Genomic DNA, 20944 nt, shown 5'->3' on the forward strand with positions numbered 1-20944 from the left:
TACTTGATAATGAGTGGCCGTTTTCACAGTTGTGCAGAGTTTCTGACCTGCCGTGCTCCCAGTGTTGTATCATGTGTAGATTTACTGATCCCTGCTGGGAACTTCCCCCCCACCCCTCCAATTTAATCCTTGGGCATCTTTGAATTTTAATTTTTGCATAATGCTTAGAGGAACCCAAATTCTCGTAAAGAAATTTAATTGCCTTAGCTTAAAGTGAGAATTTGTCTCCACTTCCTGGGGCCAGGAGTTGAAAGACACCTGAAATAATATTTTTTTTCCAAACTTTGTTTTGCAGCTCCAAATATTTGTCTGTTTTAGTAGTTGATGGGGAGGAGGAGCTGACTGGGTCCATTCCATGATTTTGTTATCTTTGCATTTGTCCTAATTTTCAGTTTGATCTGGCAGATTTAGTCTCCTTACCCTGATCTCTTTTCTTCAATTAACAAAGTCCTAAAACAAGTCACTATCGAACATGGGAAGCTTAACAGAATCTGCTGCACAGATCCAGGCTAATCTGCCGAAAGCTAGTGGGATTTCTTACCATTAGGTGTAAAGTGAGTTACATGGTAGAGGTATGTGGTGGAGCTAACTTGCTGTTTTGCTTTCTGCCCATGGCACACCTGAGTGTGCCTGGTCCCTTTCTATTGCTCAAGTGCACTCCTGCATTTTAAGAAAAAGACTGACTGAAGTAATTGATTGTTCAGGTTTGACAGTGACTGCTGTGAAAGACTTTGGGGAGTGGAACTTGGAAGCTGGAGCACTGGTGCTTGCAGATGGAGGCCTTTGTTGCATTGATGAGTTCAATAGTATCAAAGAACATGACAGAACCAGTATCCATGAAGCAATGGAGCAACAAACAATCAGTGTTGCAAAGGCAGGGTAAGTGGCATGTTAACATATGTGATAGAACAACATAAGATCTTTCTCTTCTACTTACAAGTTGGAGGGAGGTTTGTCATGCTGATAAAATATATCTGTTTTCTTTGTTGTACTCAGTAGTTTTGTTCTCAGCAGTATTAAACTAGATGAGTCAACATTTCAAAGGATGGTGCACTGGGTCAGAGGTTGCAAGCAATCACAATAAACACATACCCTCTTCACTGTTGGGTTTTCAATATACCACTGTAGACCAGGGCACTTTTCTAAGAAGACTTGGTGTTTTTTGCCTCCTCCATTGCTGTGAGTGGTGATAATAATCATAGGTGAAATGACGAGCTTTGTGAAATTTTTATTGGAACTCAGAAAGCAGGACTTCATTTCTCCAAAATCCAGTAACCAAGAGATTTACAGGATGCTGAATTTTGTATGTTAGGCATGGCACAAATATAAACTCTGCTTACTTTCAGTTTTTCACTTTCTTTTTCATAGAATGTGTTCAAATCTGCTTTTTCCCCCCCTGCCACTTTGATCTTTCAGCTTAAATCTCATTCTGTGAGTCATATGCAGCTCTTGTCCTGGCCCAAATAATTTCCTGGCTGGTATTGCTGAAATCTCTGCTGCTCAAAAGGCATCATTCTTTCCCTGTTCCTCCTTGTCGCTTTCAAATCAGCTCTTGCTCCAATCACATCTTCTTGGCTCCTCTAACAGATCACGTCCTTTCCTTATGCTGAGCATCTGCACTGAAGCTCTCTTAGCCTCTTTGACTTTATGGCTTCACCAAGGGCAAGTCCTGCCTGGCCAATCTAGTGGCCTTCTGTGATGGAGTGACTACATCAGTGGACAAGGGAAGAGTGATGGGTATCGTCTATCTGGACTTCTGTAAGGCCGTTGACATGGTCCCCCATGGTCTAAACTGGGGAGATACGGATTTGATGGGTGGACTCTTTGGTGGAGAAGGAACTGGCTGGATGGTCACATCCAGAGGGTAGTGGTCAATGGCTCAATGTCCAGATGGAGATCAGTGATGAGTGGTGTCCCTCAAGAGTCTGTACTAGGACCAGTGCTTTTTGATGTCTTCATCAATGACAAAGACAGTGGGATCAAGTGCACCCTCAGCAAGTTTGCAGCTGACACCAAGCTGAGCGGTGAAGTTGACACACCAGAAGGATGGGATGTCATCCAGAGACACGTGGACAAGCTGTAGAGGTCGGCCTGTGAGAACCTCATGAGGTTCAACAAGGCCAAGTGCAAGGTCCTGCACCTGGGTTGGGGCAACCTCTGGTATCAATACAGGCTGGGGGATGAAGAGATTGAGAGCAGCCCTGTGGAGAAGGACATCTGGGGGTATTGGTGAACAAAAAGCTGGACATGAGCCAACAGTGTGCGCCTGCAGTCCAGAAGGCCAACCATATCCTGGGCTGCATCAAAAAAAGCATTGCCTTTGTCAGTAATCCAGTTGGGGACAAATATTTGAAGTTAATGTGGTCCTATCTTCATGTTAATGTAGATAGCAACATATTTTAGCTGGGTTCCCTGTTGCAGTTGGTGGGGTTTTGTAGACCCCAAAACACAGTTTGCTAGCTTGAGCATATAGCCTCAGTTGCTGACTTTTAAGGACTACATCTAATGAGGCTTTTTTGAGTAGTAACTTAGCACAGATATGTTAAGCACTTTGTTAATTTAAAGTCTTATTTTGGTGCATGGGAGATATGGTTTCTTTCCCACTGGGTATAAGCTAATAGAAGATCTGTGGTCCTTCCTCTTGGTTACAGAATAACTTTGGACACGAGGCAGCAGTAATCAGGAGCTGACTAGAAATAGCTCAGCAACAAACCAAAGTTAGAATACTTCTGCTGCTGCCTTAGCCAAAAGGATTACATTTGGACTACTAGAATAAGAATAATCTTTCCCGACATCTACAAACACATGCCAGGATACCATGTTTAAGAGAGGAAAATGGCTATTTCCCTGGAGAAACAGTTCATATGGCTGTCATCAGTGGTTGGGTTCATAGTCATAACATGTTTACACACAGGAATAAAACATACCTTTATATTACTTTTTATTTTGCTTTCTTAAAATGTGAATTAAGCTAAAATGTTACTTTCCATCATTAAAAAAGTGTTTTGTGCCATATAAATCAGTAAAGTAATACCTATTTCTGAAAAGCTAGGTTGGTTTTCATCATTTAAGGACCTACCTGTGTATAGATAATACTCATGGCAATATTGCTTAGTTACTTTTGGTATCCTGATCACTGTCTTTCTGTCTAGTTGCTATTCTCTGACTGAGAAATGCTATATATATAATATATATTAATACAACAATTGTGTATATTGTTTAGCTCTTATGGTCTTTCAAGGTAAGATGTGCTTTTTATGACATAAAAACATAATTTTTAACACCTTGGAATTATTTCCCCTGCCCAATTTAATTGAACCATGATGTTCACATGCTTTTCTCTAGCTTGGTGTGCAAGCTTAATACAAGGACAACTATCCTGGCAGCAACAAACCCAAAAGGCCATTATGACCCTAATGAGTCTGTCTCTGTCAACATAGCTCTTGGCAGTCCCCTGTTGAGCAGATTTGACCTGGTCTTAGTATTGTTAGATACAAAGAATGAGGAATGGGACCGCATCATTTCCTCCTTCATCTTGCAAAATAAAGGTAAGAGTACTCTTTTTAAATTATAAGGTGGTTTTGATTTGATTTTGGTTTTTTAATTTCCCCACCTTTCAGTTTAGTTTGTTGTTCTTGAGTCTTTCATATTAATCAGAGTTGCCATTTTCGCTACAGTAGTTCCTGGTGGTATGGTTGTTTTTCAAGTAGGAGTAAGAGAGAGATCACCAATTAATTAATAGGGGTGAGCTAAGAACACTATACTTCTACTCTATGATCCTTTACAAGAGATTTCAGCCCAGACTGCTCAGTAAGTTGATAATTTCCATCCTGCGCCTTTACCTTGCTTGATGCGCAGATCTTACACACCATGCAATTGTACATGCTGTTAATAGGAAACTTAGACAGAACAAATCTGAGCTGCGTGTGCTGCAGGGCTCAAAGAGTGAACAACAGTGTTCCCTATGAGGCATTCTGTGCTCTGGGAATAGGGAAGGCAGTGTGATTTGATTTTAACCAGCCCCTTCTCCATCCACTGCAGGAACATGGCTGTGATCCCCATTAGGGAAGACATGGTTAGAGGAAACTTCCTCAGCTAGCTTCCTTCCCTTCCCAAAATGTTTCCCTGCAAACAGGTAGGGCAGGTAGGTTTTGGCTCCTACAAAGTAGATGAAATGGCCAGAGGCAGTACCTACATTCATGTAGCATTTTACATTTTAAGGAATACTAGAACACATTGTACTGACTCTACCCTGGTGGGCAGTGAGTTTTACAGCAGTTCTGTTGAAATTACTGGAGGTTTTACTGTGGATTTTGATAGGGGAGGGACTGGACAGTGTCTAAAATTCCACACTGGAAGCTGACCGAGTGCTTAAAGACTAGCATACGGACAACCCAGTATGCCCCAAAAATATAGTAACGTGTCCTGTATAGTCACTTGTCTATTCAACAGGAATTCTTAGGAAAAAGCTTAAAGTCTGTTGTAAAATTACTGACTAGGCAGTTGTTATTCAGGTTGCCCAAGCAAATCAGAAAAGCTGTGGAGCATGGAAAAGATGAAAACCTACTTCTGCCTTATAAAAAGTATACAGCCAAAACTGTCTGATGAGAGCAACCTGATCCTCGTACGCTACTATCAAATGCAGCGTCAAAGCGACTGCAGAAATGCTGCCCGAACTACCATTCGCTTATTAGAAAGTTTGATACGCCTCGCAGAAGGTAAGGCTGCGGCAATTTTATTTTTAGGCTAACAATTAACCTTTATAAAATGAATAGATCAGGAGTGTAATTATAGCCAGTAAGCAGAGTAGCAGATTTTCCACAGAGGTAGGGATAGGTGATTCTTGTATTGCTTTTTCTTTCTAATCTAAAGAGGCTTGGGGTTGGAGATTTTGAATGTGGGAAAGGATGTTATATTGAGATTATCAAAATCAGTTTTCATTTTGCCATTCTGACACCCATAATAAAAACTCAAACCACTGGAAGAAATCACATATGAGAGAAAAATCTCAGAAGTTGTGTGTCTTTATGAAAAGCAGTCTCAGGATTTATTTTATTTCATTTGAGTCCTAGGTTGCCATCCTACTCAGCTTGAGGAAAGGTGTCAAGTATTTGCTTCTATCCTGAAATTAATATAACATCAAAAATAACACATTCTTGTTTCTTTAATTATCAGTAATCAAGTCTGTATTTTGCAATAGGACTTCAACATTTCCAACTCTGAGTTCAAACCATATTTCATTTGTAAGAACAAAACCAAAGGAACCAGTAGGCCTCTGTCTTAACATGATTTTATTTTATAAAGCAGCATATCAAATATTTTTAGGACGAACTTAAAAGAATGTACTGTATTTTTGAACAACAAACATAAATGGTCTTTATGTTTTTATATGCCAGTCAGCAATGTAGTGCTTCCTGCATCAGATGTTTATATTATGTCCTCCATTTTGGGGGAAAACTTTTTTAGATTAAAGACATTCCTAACTTTTAGGGTTCCACATGTTATTTTCACATTTGGTGTTTCTTCCATTCTTATGTGTTCACATGATTGGGGCTTTTAGTAGCATTTTGTTCTTTCAAAGTATTATACAGATGGTATTAATTAACCTGCCTTTCTCTTGCTGGAAAAGAACTCTCTGTGTTTCCATGGCCAATTAGGAGGAGAGCTTCCTGTGGAAAATTATTTGCATTATATCCATTTACAAAAATCAGTTTTGTTTTGCTGACTTAAGAAAGGGAAGGAAGAAAAAAAAATAAAGCTATTGTAGAGAAAAGCACATTAAATAATATATTAAATTTGTGACACAGACCAGTTAGAGAATATAAAATCTTTCCTGACCTGTGATGAAAATTAGACTTATTTTTTTATTATTTTAAAATAATAAAATACTTATTTTAAAGTAATTTTTTACTTTATGGGGATACCACATACCTATGTAAATAGGGATGTTTCATATCACACTCTTTGTTGTGATATCCAGCACTTCGCATTGTTTAACACTAGCATTTTAAGCAACTTTATTCGAACTGTCACTGTAATCCAGAAGTCACATTACATCCTTTACTAGTAGAACTAAGCCTTCCAATTCCTGTTGAAATTGACACTAAAATCAAAAGGATTAGATTCATATTTAAGTTAGACCCATGCACAATTGTTTGAAGAGCTGAAGAAATTTGAATACCCTGTCCCTTCTAGTACAAAAGAAAAATGCTTTTTGACTTTGGTAACACTTGCTTTCAATGCGCATTTATTTTTGACAGCTCATGCCAGGTTGATGTTTAGAGATACTGTGACTTTGGAGGATGCTGTAACTGTGGTATCAGTGATGGAATCTTCTATGCAGGTATGGTTTATTGCTGCCATTGCAATTGCTGCAGTAGCACATTTAAGGGATTCATTTTATCATGTAGATACGTGCCAGCTCCCTTTATCTCTTTGGAGAGGGTTTCATGGACTCATGGAAAGTAGGTCTTCAGAGACCTTGACAAGTCATTTTTAGTCCACCTTGATTATTAAAACTCTTAAACAGAGATTATACCGAAAAATCTGGATTGGTGATAAAGGCCCGGTACCTTTTTTTATAGCCTTTTCAGTCTAAGTGAAGTTTTGGCATGCTATTGACTTTTGGTAATCTACATTTTAAAGACCTTTTTAGCCAGAAATTGTGTCTATATCCTGTGTTTAATAGCCTCTGATGAGTTTTTCTTCCATAATGTTACCTTGTTACTCATTAACTGGGTATGAGAGAACCGAATCATTTTTTGAGCAAGTTTCAAAGAGTTACCAAGACCTACACTTCATTTTGCCATTAGATCATTCTAAAATACCTTGGTGGTGATACAGAAACTCAGAACTTTTGTTGCCGTACACTCAAAATTGTGCATTCCAGTTACCACATGTATCTGTGTAATGTTTCTATGTAAAAAGGCATTGAAAAAATGTGGAAGCCTAGGTTTCAGATTACTGTACATTATTAGGATGTTGAATATAAAGAAAAAGTAACACATTTAGAATTAATGAAAGGAATGTGATCTGATACAGGCTTGTTTTTATGTGAAAAATAATACAGACACTGTTACTTCAGATAGAATATTTTTAAGGGAAGTAAACCTTCATGCTTTGCAGTAGAAAAAAATTACCATAACCAGATTATCCAAAGTGTTATGCATGGGGATTTTTAGCACGCCTGAAATATTTGGTTTTGGCTCTGTCAGAGATGGTGTATTCCACTGCACAGATGACTGGTCTGATCCAAAATGGCATTTCCTATGTTTCTGTATAGGTTGATATGAATATATCCAAATTAAAACAATTTTATATAGTGCCCATTAGCTCAATGGACCTTAAAGACCTTTGCAGGAGTAGATATGCTCCTTTTTCGGAGATAAAGCTCTCCAGGATAGACGCACAGTCACATATGGCAGGTAGGCACTTGTGATCCCCCTTGTTCTTTCAACGAGGGTTGAGAGACTAATTGCAGTTTCTGCCATGGATAGTCTACTGCACAGTGTTGCAAATGGAATTTGTCTCAAAAATACTACAGGGCCTGACCTCATTAACTAGCAAAAGATTATTTTGCTGTCTGCTGCAATTCATCTTGCACTGTTTTGAAGAGCTCAGCTTTTCAATGACAGCACTGCATCTAAGTTAAAATAAGAAGCTGTACCAATATATCCAGTTGAAACAGCAGAAGATATCACATAAGTATTCGTTAACTGTAATTAAACCTGTAATTAACTAGATTTGGAATTTCATGGGATGGTGTTTTCTAAGCAATGTGGATTTGGATATAAGAAATCTGAAATACTAAATTTTTTTTTCATGAAGGTCAAAAAGTGGAATGTATGTAAATAATAATAATGAATGTGTATTGTCATCTGCATAACTCTACTTCATCAGCATGAATAAATATGAAAGAATTGTTTTAACTGTTGGTCACTTTTTTCATTTTTATACAGCCCTGCCTTCAAGGGCTGCAGTTTGCATAACAAGCATCTATCTAGTTAGAGTCAGGGAGAAATTTGCCTGAATTATGACTGCAGGACGCTACCTGGGAGTAGTTGGTATGCTCATCGTATTTGCTCCACTCTTCACTTCTTATAAGCAAGTAGGCAAATGTGCTCATTTTTGCTAGGAATCTGTAAATTTGAGATCTGCTATTTAAGGCCAAATTTTACTTTCCTCCGAGAAAGTATAAATGAATCACTGAAACAGTTTCTTTTTGAAGGAAGTGATTTATTTGTTTTATTAAAAAAAATAGAAGTAACATGCAAAAGATTATTTTCAGAAATTGATTCCTCCTCTAGAAAAAGATTATGTATAGATACATCCTGTGTTTCCTGCCTAGCTGTCATTCTGTAGAATGAAGTTGTAAGTGGGGAAGTGCCAGTGTCATTCCTGAAGGACTGGCTGCCACCTTTCAGCTCAGCAAACTCTGTCTTCAACATTGTCTTTGCAACTTCTATAAAAAGCATATTCTTGCCAGTATAAAATCAAAGGTCACAGTTCTCAGGTCAGTGTTCAGTTATTTCTTGTGACCCCTCTTGGGAAGGAGGACTGTCGTATTTTCATCACCAACCTATTTTACTGGGGTCTTTTGTTTGTTTTGTCTGCTAATTCACCCTTACTTTTCTCTTTCCTTCTTTGTCTTTGTGAGCGTATTCTAAACCCCTTGGCTTGATCTTTCTTTGCCTCGTTTCCTCTTTGTTAACGTTGTCTCCCTCCTTCTCTTGGTCGTGTTTTCATCCTTATTTTATTCCCTTTCCAACCACTGTCCTTTTACTCCCTTTTTACATTTTGTCTTCCCATCCTTAGGCACTTTTACACCCTTCCTTTCTGCTAACTTTCCCTGTAATACTTTCTTTTTTCCCTCTCTGCTCTAGATCCTCTGCCCTCAGTTCCACAGTGTGTGGATTTGTCATATGGCTACCTTCTTCTCAAAATGATATCTCAATGGGGCAAATATCTCAGAGACATAAGCACAGCACAGAAATAAAACTCCACAGATATCTTAAATTCAGTCACATCCCACTTAGAATATTACACACAAACACACACACACACACACAAACATTTAAAAGAAACTCATTGTGATACCCGAGTAAAGCACTGAAAAGTCAGTGAAGGCAAGACATAATTGTACCCCTTGAGCACTTATCTCAGGATATAAAATCATGTATTCCTTTTTTTTCCATTGGATCCTTAGGTCACAGGTTGACAGTACTCAAGCCAAAAGTAACTATCCTTTTCAGTGTTTTGCTCAATGTTTTATTACCTGCTGTTCTAAGGTAGAATTCTCAATTTCTTAATGTGTTTTTCTGTGGAATTCGTTTCTGGCATATTTGAGTATTTCAGAAACACCAATTCACTCATCTTCACATGGTCCTTGTGAAGTGATAGGTCGGTGCCACTCCTCTTCTATGATCTGGAGCTGAATTATGCACGATCCAGAAGAAATTTTCCACTGGAGCATACCTCATGAGAGATGGTTAGGATCCCACTTTCAGAGTGGTAGCACTTTGAGTGTTTGAGCTCCCTTCCTGTTGACTGCAGTTTCCTTCTGTGCACACACCACATCAAGCTCCCAGTTACGATTCACTGCCTTTCAAAACCTTTGCTTAACTGGCTCTTTCTGAATCTCAAGAACTGGAACTTACCGTCAGAGAGAGAATTTAGTTCTCCTTGGCTGCTTTTAACTGTCCTAGCCAAGAGGCTGGACTTTCTTTTCTACTGTCCCTCCCTCCTTAACCATGAACCTGCCAGTTCTTGAAAAAAATATGGCAGAAGGGTTCTACAACAGCCTTTTCCGTGGCTACAGACTAATGCTTCTGTGTGGAACAGATCTATCATGTTCCTGAAGCGATCTGCAAAAAAACCCCAAGTGTTAACTTCAATGGGATGCATTAATGGTGGCATGGACAGCCTTAGCTGTAGCACTGTGGAGTTTTAGAGGGCTTTAATTAGCCACCAGAATGATGTTTTTTCAATGCAATTTGTTTTTTAATACAAAATTTTACCATTTCAAGATGGAAGAACCAGAAATTGCCACAAATGAAAATGTGAGGTCCATGTGATGCCATATGTAGCAATCTGTGGTTCTAGAGACTCTGTTGACTGTTGCTATTCTGTTGACTATTGCTCTCATGGCACGTGGTGTGCATCTTGTTCATTAGTTGTATTGAGCTTTATAGATTAGACAGGAGTGGTAAATGGTAGCCAATCTGTGACAAAATAGGTGGTTTGTCAGGTTTGTGCTGTGGGTTTCTTTTTTTTTTTCCAAAGAGCAATTGACTACAGAGCTATTCTAGATTATTTGTTGTGGTACAAATCACTTTGTGCAGATGCACTGTTCCAAATAAAAACTACTTCATTTCTCACAAGGCACAGCAAAATTGTCCCAGATTAAAATCGCTTGCTCTCTGAAATTATTCCTGAATAGTTAGTTATTCTTAAAGAGCTATTCAGAAATATTTTTGCTGGTCAATTTACCCTGTGTTGACAAGCCTGTATGAAGGCCTTCCTTCCTTAATACAACACCCAGGTCTTCCCATTTAAATAATTAAGCAAAGCTAATGAAAACTTCCAGCAATCAGAACTTCTTCAGTTATAAAAGTGTCTCACGTGGGCAGAATTTTTACAAGGTATTTGGAAAACTTCCTTAATCCTAATCTCCATTTTTAGTAATGATGTTCTCAAGCCTTAAGTGGACTCTCCATTTCTTGTATAAATAAAAGTTGGACTAGATGATCCCTGAGGTCCCTTCCAACCTGTGATTCTGTGAAATAAAAATAAACCAGTATGAGTGAACTGCAGGCTTGATCATATAATTGCTTTATGTGCGTGAGCAACATTGCCTGTGTGAGCAGACCTAGTAGGATTATTTGTGAATACAGTTAGTTAGTAAATATTTGCTACTTTAAGCTTTAAAATATCTAAGGGAGAATTTTGTATAAAATGGTCTCTGCTGTTTAAATTGGGTGCTGAATAATAAAGATAGCTTCCTAATTTTTTTTATCCTTTTGGTGACATAGGGGGGTGCACTTCTGGGAGGCATCAATGCCTTACACACCTCATTTCCAGAAAATCCAATGGCACAGTACCGAACACAGTGTGAACTCATATTGGAGCGACTGGAGCTGCAAGATCTTCTGCACAAAGAGCTACAAAGACTTGACAGGTTATAATATGCAGAGTAACAAAATAATTCAATAGTGAAAAAGAGTTGTTTGGCAATATCTGGAGAGAGTCTAAAAATAGAATCTGACTTTGGGAGGAGACTTGTTCTTCAGAGGACATGGATAAGCAGGGAGGTTGTTTTAAAGTAGCACTCTGAAATCATCATATGATCGTTTCTCTCTCTGGGTTATGAAATTTACAAAGAATTTAAGAGCATTTTAATCAGTTCCCAAGTCATATCTCAGTTCTATGCTCACATACATTTTAGTGGAGTTTCTTAGGGTCAAAATGCCAGATTCTGTATCTGAGCAAATAACCTTATATAAGCTTTTGTCACTTGCTTGGCAAAATACAGCATATCTGCTTCATATTTTTTAAGCTTTCTTTGTGTTGGGCTTGTCAGGATTCTTCCCTTTCTGTTATTGGAAAACATAAGCCTGAATCAAAGTTCTGTTCTTTTGGATGATTTTTCTTTTTTACATGCTGGAATTTTCACTGCCTCTTCTCTAGTTTTCAGCTCCCTTCAATAGTCTTTGGAAAGCCTATTTGCTGTTATTAATAGAAAACTTCTAATGTACTAAGGCTGAGGGGAAAACACTAAGATTGGAAGGAAATAAAATACAAAAAAATAACATTTGTTTCCTAAAATGAGGTTAGGCTCTAAAGAAACTCATACTTTCTTATTGTTAAAGGAAGATAAAAGATTAATGTTATCAAACCTAATGGAATAAGAACAGCTGGGAAAATACACTTTTTCCTTCAAATATTTTTCAGACTTATTTTGTAACTTGTAGCGAGGACATCTTAAATAACCACAGAGGCAATAAAAGCAGATGAAAGTGGGATATCTCCAGCAGACAGCAAAAGCTAATTTTAAAACAGAGGTATTCGTAAGGGATCATAGAAATGTAGGATGGGATGGGAGATCAAATACAAAGACAGGGTCAGGTCTGTGTTTGACCTTCCTGGCAGGGGCTTGTGTTATCTGCTCCAAAGGCCATCTAATGAAGAGGATTTTCCATTGCCATTGGGTAGTCTTCCATTATTGCTCCATCCTAATGCTCATAAAGGTTTTCCCAATATCGCACTGAATCCCCTGTGCTGCAAATTAAGCTGATTTCTTCTTCCCCGCCTCTTAAGGAGCTTAGAGAATATTAAATGAATGTCCTCTTTAAAACAACCTATTCTGTATTAGAAGACTTGTCTCATGCATGCCCCCTAAACTATATTTCAATAAAACAAGCATTTATCTTTCAGCCCTTCTTATGAGTCAGATAATTTCTGCTGCTTTCCATCAAAATTTTAATAATAAGCATATTTGTAAATAATTATAATAATGATTCTAAAAGATACATGTCAATATAATGTTTTCTCATATAGCAGAGGAACTGTTTATAATGCATAGGAATCATTTCACCTACACTAATGCAGTCACTTTGGGGATAGAATGTGGCTGCTTTTCACTCACCGTTAGAATCGCTATTTAGCGAGAAGTAGCATGCTACCTCCCTTGGAAATTATATCTTTAGGTACAACAGACAGAATATCAGCTATACTGAGATTGGAGGGAACCCTCATTCTAGCACCTCTGTTGTTCTGGAGGGCCTTGAGAATAGTGACAGCCACGGATAGTGATAATTAAGTTTTTTAGGTGATCTGAGATGCTTTCACTCTGTTGTGGAGTTCTTGACATGTTGGGTCCATAGTGATTGTGAGAGAAAACCACCAGCAACCCTTATCCAAGTAACATCTAGATTTTCCATTCTGATAACTTGTTTGAGGCTTTGCCTTGCTCAGGATAAAATCTAATAAGGTTCCTGTTCTAGAAGACACACTTAGAGAATATGTAATCCCTGAGGGATTCTAGCAATGGCTGTAAGTAGTGCAAAGCTCTTTGTCTGGGCATTTGGGGTATTTTTAGTTTCCCAAGGAAATTAAGTTTAGGTGGTTGCTTTCTCTGTCCATCTGCCTATCTTCTGCTGGGGACAGTAAATTCTGCCACTTACTGTAGAGGGTGCTGAAAGATCACAGACTGCAACACCAGCATTTGGAGCTATATGTGAAACTTGGTAATGCAGTTTTGTGACCTACATTATTTGTAGCTTTTCACCATTCATACATATTAAGCATCACTAATGCAATAAAGAAAGAAAGAAAAAAAGAAAAATAAATTACTATTGCTTGGTTTTGTTTTTTTTTTTATTCCATAGATTACAAAAGGAAAATTCGTGCCAGCTGCAGCCTGAAGAGACAAGTTTCAGTACTACTACAAGATGCTTGAGCAAGGATGCATTTGGGCAGTCAAAGCAAATGTCTCAGTCAGAACCTTCAGATCAACAGGAGAATAACTCCAGGCCACAGCCTTCTTTGCTCAAAGGCAGCTGTGAAGGGGATATACAGCTAGAAACCGTACGCAAACTGGCATATGGTAATAACAAAAATACAAAACACTTGATTAAACATAGCGAGAGGGGTGATGATGGCAGCCTGGCATGGTTTGACAGCCTGGAAGAGACCAACCCCGATGCTGAAGAAACTTTTCAGAAAAAGTCTCCAGTGCCCAAGATATCTCCAAATAATTTGGTTTCAAAAACACTGTGTAAAACATCCTGTTCTGAAGAAAGAAGTGCTTCGATAGCAGGGAAGGGGGATGGAATGAGAGAGTCACTAGCAACAGTGAATCTACATCCTCCTTTGGAACAGGACAGAGTTTCCAAGATAAGCCGGAAAAGGACAGAAGAACACAACTGTTTTTCTTTAGAATCAAGTATTCACGACGCAGCATCACCAAGTGCTAGTGTGCAGGATTCAGTTATTACACAGCGAGTTTCTAAAAGGTGTCAGAGACTGCACACAGAGAAATCACGTGGATTCTTTACAAGTACACAGGACCCTGAGGCAAAGGCCCTTCCTTCCGTATCACCTGCGCCTGGCCTGCCTGATCTTTCAAGTGATGCAGATTCTGTGCTAGGGGAGGAAAAGAACAGTGTATCTGTAGCAGCAAAAACTGCAACAATTTCCATGAGAAAACGCAGTAAAGGTCAAGCAGTGAAGGAAACAAAGGTAGTAAGTTCCCCTGAGCCAGAAATCCTTGACAGTGAAAATCCTCCAGCAGCTAAACTAGCTAAATTTTCTTTCAGACCAAGGACAAAACTTGATTCTTCAGAGAAGAAAAATGAAGAATTTTCTCTTTTTCAGAATGAAAATATTTCTAAGCTTGGAGAGCAGCTCCAGGGTGGGCAGCTGCCAGAAGAATGCTGCCCCTCTGAGAAATCCAGGATGGCATTGAGTCGCTTAGGAAAAAGTAGTTCGGAAAAACGATCAATTGATAATAAAGGGAGAGAAGAGCAACAGAGTCAGCCCTTAGGAAGAGAGATGAGAGGAAGCGCAACAATATGCTCTGATGTCAGCTTTGATGCCGTGTCATCTCCATCCACTGAAAAGAAAAGGGAGGGAGAGGCGAAGCTTGGTGGCCCAAGCACAGGGAAGGTACGCTCCAGCACATTAGCCAAACTGTCAACATTCTCCTTTGCATCTCGTCCTCAGTCAAAATTGGAAACCTCCCGTACCATTAAGACTGACACTCACAAGGAAAGCCATAGTCCATTGCTGAAGGTGCATGTGAGCCATCCTAGCAGAAGGAAGAGTTTTGCGTTGGGAAACGCTAGTAAAGCCAGTGTGGTCACACAGAAATCTCTCTTCTCGATAGCAGAGCTAGATGATGCTACATTAGATTTTGATTGGGATGAAGAGGTTAGGAAAAATCCAAGCGTGTAACTTGTATATACCTCCAAATTACTTAATGTACAGTTCTTCTGAATCTCCATCCTTCTATGGATTGTATCTGTAGTTTACAAAGCATTTAAAAATAATCATCCTGGACCTCTGTTGATACCGACGAACATACTTTCTTTAAGGGCCGTATGCTTTACATCAGCTAAGGACTGTGTATACTGCAGGTCTGACGGGGCTTTTCGTTTTCTAAACTCTTCCCAAGGCTACTTGTATTAGGTGACTGTTTTGATTGACCTGATGTAACCTGAAGACTTGTATGGTTATGATCATATATCCAGAGTATAGTGAATCTTGCAGAAGAGCACGCTTAACTGACTGTTATCCTTTATTTCATGTAACAGTTAGAACTATATGTGATTCAGATTGTCCTTCCAAATGACTGTGCCGCTTTAGAAAAATTATGATGCTAAAGCTATGTCATTGTGTTTTGTTCATCTATATATGCTGTTTGTCTGAGGGTAGTTAGCTGTATTGTGATTTATCATCATGCTGGGGTAAGTATTTCTGTATTATCAGTATCATGACAATTTTGCTGGATCTCTCATTACTCTGCTCCTTGTCACATTGCTGATGCTGAAGATGTGGATCAAGAGCTTTTTGCTTCTGGTTTGTTTATTTTTTTTCATTTCAATTTTAAATACACTGGTTCAGGCATCTGTGTCTGTATTCTGGGTCATTTTATCAAAACCTAACTCTGTAATACACATACAGTTCTACACTGCAGAGAGAACAATTTCAGGTGATTGAATGGGAGTCCTCAGTAACCAGGGTAACTTTAATGCAGGCATTAAGCCCTGGCATACAAGCTACACTTCAAACCTAGCAGCATGGTGGAGAGCTGCCCTAGTGTAGCTGGGTCCTGACTCAGATACTGTTTACCTGACTGTTTTAATTGTGATTAGAGTTCTACGGCATCTGGTACGCAGTTCATCTTCTGTAGCATGCTGCATCCTATGTCATTCATTTGTCTAATGGGAAATTAATCTACTAATGCATTACATGTTTACAGAGGAAGGTAAGCCTTAAATTTCTTTCAGTGACTTGCCTGGTATGTTTCTTGTGTATCTGAATTCTCCACAGAATATTCTTGTTATTACCTGCAAGGTGACCAGAGAATGGAGTGGTTGCTTAGAGCACAGTAAATCCTTTGAGAGGCTTGCTAGCACAAAGAAAATCTGATTGTCTCTTGATTTGCTTAAATTTAGAGGTAGCTCCCTTGAAACCAGGTGAGTTAAAATACTGTAAGATTTCAGAGAATGAGGGAGTGTGAGGCCCTGAGTGTGAGGTGTGATACAGTGAAATCACAAGGACAGTAATTGTGGTATTTGGCTTACTGTTAAGCATTTGGGAAGATGTCAGAAACATTACTGTCCAGACTGATTGTGTGGTAGTTCCTCCACTGGAAACATGACATCAGTCAAAAGAAGTGGGATTTATCCACCTCTCTCCCAGAGCACAGAGACACCCTTTCCTGTTCCTTCTCACAACGACCTACGCCAGGGTGAGGGTGACCTGCACTCATCGTCCTAATGCCTGTGAAAATCAGGCCTTTCCTACAGAATGCTGTGTCTATACCGATACTGGAGAAGGGTCCAGTTTCCTGGACCTATTAACATTCCTGGAGCTATTAGCATTTATGAGGGTCTTCCTACTTGACTTTTCACAGGCCAGCTAAAGGCATAGTTTTTCATCACCACTGGAGCTGCCTCAGCCCCCTCCACGGTGATCTCAGTTACATTCAGAAATGCTCCTTGGGAGCTGTTTTGTTTGATGGATGTTCCTAGCTGGCCAGTGCAAAGCCAGAACATAGCTACTGGATCCCCATAGTCAAGCACCACGAGCTTTTTTTACCATGCAAAATTATAAAAAAATTAGTCAAGAGAAATTTCATCCACCTGTGCTGGAAGTATTGTTTTATTCATCACTTCCTAACTGATCAGTAGCTAGGGCCTCGTCTAATGTAATTTGCTATGTAAAGTTATGTGATGAGCTGCTCCCAAGAACTGCAGGACCTTTTCCTAAATATTCTTTTGTGGGAGGCTGGTTGCCTTTCTTCCCTCTGCGCAGTGGAAATCAGAACTCTCTTGAAATCAGCGGAGCCATAGTGGCACAAAATTGAAGTGAAAGGCAAGCTCAGAATTTCCTTCATGTTCTCCATGCTTATGCTGTGTTTGAGAAAGTTCTGGGTTTTATATTCTGCTTGTTTTAAAGCTGTTGCACTGTAAGATCTGCCTGAGTGCCAGGGAAACTGCACAAAGAAGCAAAGCAGCCATGTTTCAGGGAAGCTGAAGGGCCAGGTAATGCAGACAGCTGACCTACTAATGAAACACGCAAAGTGTCATGAAGCAAGGGAATGCCCCGTTAGCAACAACTGTCAGAACGGGGCACTCACGTTCCTGTGGTGTCATAGATCACTGCAGCTGAGTAAATGGAAGATAACTAAACCAAGTTTATTTTTTCATGGATGAAAAATGTTTCCTCTGATCCAGTAAAACTCAGCCTAGAATACTGAGGTACTGGATGACCCACAGCTTTTCCAGTCATACAGTACTAATCATATTTGTGGCCCAGGTCAGCAGTTTGGCTGGTAAAATACTGCTAGATCCTTTTTTTTTTTTTTTTCATTATTAATCTGTTTTGAATGGAAATCCACTGTTTAACTGTTCTTTTAAAGCACAGCTCTTTTAAAGCAGAGCCATGAACAAGCTGGCAACTTGCTGGAGAGTGGATCTCTTAGGATAGGCTACCTGATGTGCCTAGTGCCTGGCGGACTCAACCAGTTCCGCATACTGCCGGACCTTGGGATACATCCTTTCGTTGCCTTAGAACAGTGCAACCGAGCAAGGTATGTGTATTGCGATATCTGATCTTGGGGGAGGCTAAGTGTATGAGCTCTTCTGCAGGCTTGCTGCAATTCCCTGACAGCAAGAGGAAGGTTGCAGCCGCTTCCATTGCAGCAGGCCTAGAAAGGGCCCCGATGCTTAGCAGGGAAAAAAAGGAGGAAGGATAAAGAAATACTGCAGCATCTGAGCTCCTGCTTAACGTGGACAAATTAGCCCACTTAAACCAAAGTTTTCACTAATGAGCGCAAACTCTCTACATTCATTCTTTAATGGGAACCATTTGTAAGGCCTGATTTGCAGGTGTCCTGAGTAGTTAACAGCTGAAGCTTCAAGCAATGAGACATGTAAGGTGCAGTGTAATTGCAATTCTGCTCTGTCTTCATCTCTCTCATATTCTTGGTTGTGAAGTGGCCCCTTCAAGACGAAATGGTAGTGAGTGGTCTCACTTAAGATACCCTGTGTTCATGGGGTAGAAAAAGCAAGAAAGTGATATAGGTTCGCTCCCCTTCTTGCTGAGGACATCTGAGAACCTAAGACCTCCCACATTTTAGCACCTGTCTTTACTGATTGCAAGTCAAGCTTGCATCCCTCAAAACAATACCTTTGAGCACATCAGGACAAATTTGATAATGCCTGGAGACTTTTCTAGCTCAGTGAAGACATTTTAATTGTATACAGAGATACGCAGCCCTGAAAAGAGCATGGCTGGGTTGCTGTCTACCACTCAGGTGTATTTTAAGTATCTAGATCCAAACACGTACTGTAGAATTCAGGCAGAGTGAATTGTCTCATTCTATGTAGTGTCTTAATGGTTAATAATTTTTGAGGGATAATATGTTAGATAGTGTATCAGTAGAACAAAAGCTATCTCTTCAGATTGCCCGGATTAGAAGTCGTCAGTGTATTACTTTATGAAATGAAACTATGCTTCTTTACTGAGCAGAGGTTTCTGAGATCTGAGGGATCTGCTTCTCCCTTTCCTATAACATGAGAAATGGGGTGAAAGCCAAAAGGAATCAGGGAAGGGTACTGCAAGCTCTGGTCCCTCTGAGGTCACTCTGCTTAGAAGGCCACTGGGGCAACTTTGTTCCCCAGTTAGAAGCAAAGGAGGGGAAGCACAGGGACATTCTGTTCAGCTTGCAGAAAGGCCCATCTTTTCTATATTAGCAAAAAACCCCCACTGTTTTTCTTTCAAACTCTGCCTGCAAAAAGGTCCCAGTCACCCAAGTGTGTTGAGTGAGTAACCAAAGAATAAATTTGGAAGAGCAGATACCACTGAGATCTTTCTTTCCTGTACCGGACCAGTTGAAATACTACTGTTGTGGTATTGCTTCTGATTCATAGCATGAATTCAGAGCATTCAAGGTAAATGAGAAGCACGCAGTAATAAGAAAATGATACCTGCTGCTGATTGACTCTCTCTCACCGTTGCCATTGCTACAGAACCCGTTTATCAGTCCTTGGCATGGAACATAGCTAACTTCTTTCCTTTCCCTTTTTAAACCAACTTCCCCTATAAACAAGCACATGTTTTAATGTTTTTTGCATGCTACAGTAGTCCAACGATGGGAAGATTTAATCCATTATGGCAGTGACAGTCTGCTGGGCTAACCTACGGATGAATTTCCTCTGCGAGTACTTTGTGCAGTCAATGGGCAGATGAGTCACTTCCTGCCAGCCTGCCTTCCTGGCCAGGCACCGAGCCATTATCTCCTGCATGTTTTAACACTTGCTTCTCTGAGTTTATGATCCAAGAATATAAAAACATGTCCAACGTGTCTTCTCAGGGTGACTAGATACAAATATATATGTTAAATCAGTTATTACTGTTGAATACGCTAGTTTTTTATTAAGCTATGTTTTATCTTTATGAATATGGTTCATTAAACGTGTATATATATGTTGCTGTCTTAAAACCCAGTTGAACTAAACCTTAGAAGTCACTGGTTCTAGCTGGCTGTTGATCAGGTCCTCATTTGTGAGCAGCAGTGAAATGCTGTTGTTAGATATTCAGTGGCCAGACTCCACTGCCTTGCTTGAAACCAGATCACGTCATGCCAGCATGGGACAAGATCACAGTTTTACTGGCAGCCGTCCCATAGTAGTGTTCTCCTGGATGGCCTGTGCAGACATGCTGATGAGTCAAAGGGAGGTGGAAAGCAAAAAGCCCAACAATTATGTTTTTCTATTGTTTGATTATATTTTTGTGTAAAAAAAATGCTTCTTCATAATTCTTGTAATCCTCCTGCATGGTACTTTTGCTGGGGAAGGCACAGCCTTGGCTGATAGAAGACCAGACTTAAGTGAGGCCCACGCTTCTCCAAATTAGGAGTCCAGGTAGGATATTCTAGACTGCCATGAGGTTGCTCCCTCTTTGCCAGTACTTGGGAAGGGAGAGCTGTGAGTAATTGTTCTCTGTTGTTACGTACATCACTGGTTACTCTCCTCACTTCTTTCCTAGCTGAAAAATCCTGCTGAAAGAGGCTTCCCAGGGAGCCTTCCTCTCCACTCCCCATTTATAGAAACAGGCTATCAGCCATGCCAGGGCTTATTTTCTGAGTTAGATGCTGTTGACAGCAGTCTTCAGAAGGTGAAGGCAAACTAAAAAGCTGTGCCCGGTTGTACAGCCACAGGTTATTTCCAAATCTCTATTGGAGTCTTTACCTGTTGTTGTTTTCTTTTAATTTCTTTAATGTTTTAAATCTTTTTAGTGATGTTTTAGTTTCACCTTAGTTCATCTCTTCCTTTATTACCTCACTTGCCAGTGAGTCTCCGCATGCTACGTACAGCAATCTAGTATTTGTCACCCGTTAGCTGTAGGCTTCGCTGCAAAAGTGACGTTTAAGACAAACAGTACAATCCATAGATGTTTATGTGAAACTTCCCTGAAATGAAAAGGCAGTGTGGCAGAAAGGAGCTCATTTTCCTATCCCATTTTCTTCTAATGTTTTTAACCTCTTAAACAGTTACATTATTAAGTTACACTTAATAATCAGTTCCAATCCTTCACAGTCACCTGAAATTCGTCCTAGAGACAACAGGATGTGTGGGTATTTGTTTTCTTTCAAGGTCTTGCAGCACTTACAACTACAAAGCTGTGGTTCATGGCCTTCTTGTACTCCAACCTTGCT

General features: G+C 39.7%; 1 protein-coding gene across 2 annotated transcripts in view; it reads left to right on the plus strand.

The window, feature by feature from the left end:
- MCM9 (minichromosome maintenance 9 homologous recombination repair factor) overlaps positions 1-15624 on the plus strand; it is a 57502-nt gene extending 41878 nt beyond the window's left edge. For both annotated transcript variants that reach the window (XM_064447389.1, XM_064447390.1), the window contains exons 8-13: positions 705-879; positions 3346-3548; positions 4515-4718; positions 6261-6343; positions 11031-11176; positions 13386-15624. In XM_064447389.1, coding sequence (XP_064303459.1) covers positions 705-879; positions 3346-3548; positions 4515-4718; positions 6261-6343; positions 11031-11176; positions 13386-14952 — 2378 coding nt within the window. In that variant the 3' untranslated portion in view covers positions 14953-15624. The remainder of the gene's footprint in view (positions 1-704; positions 880-3345; positions 3549-4514; positions 4719-6260; positions 6344-11030; positions 11177-13385) is intronic.
- Positions 15625-20944: the final 5320 nt, after the last annotated feature.

The sequence above is a fragment of the Phalacrocorax carbo genome, chromosome 3, assembly GCF_963921805.1.
Source record: "Phalacrocorax carbo chromosome 3, bPhaCar2.1, whole genome shotgun sequence".
Classification (NCBI taxonomy): Eukaryota; Metazoa; Chordata; class Aves; order Suliformes; family Phalacrocoracidae; genus Phalacrocorax; species Phalacrocorax carbo.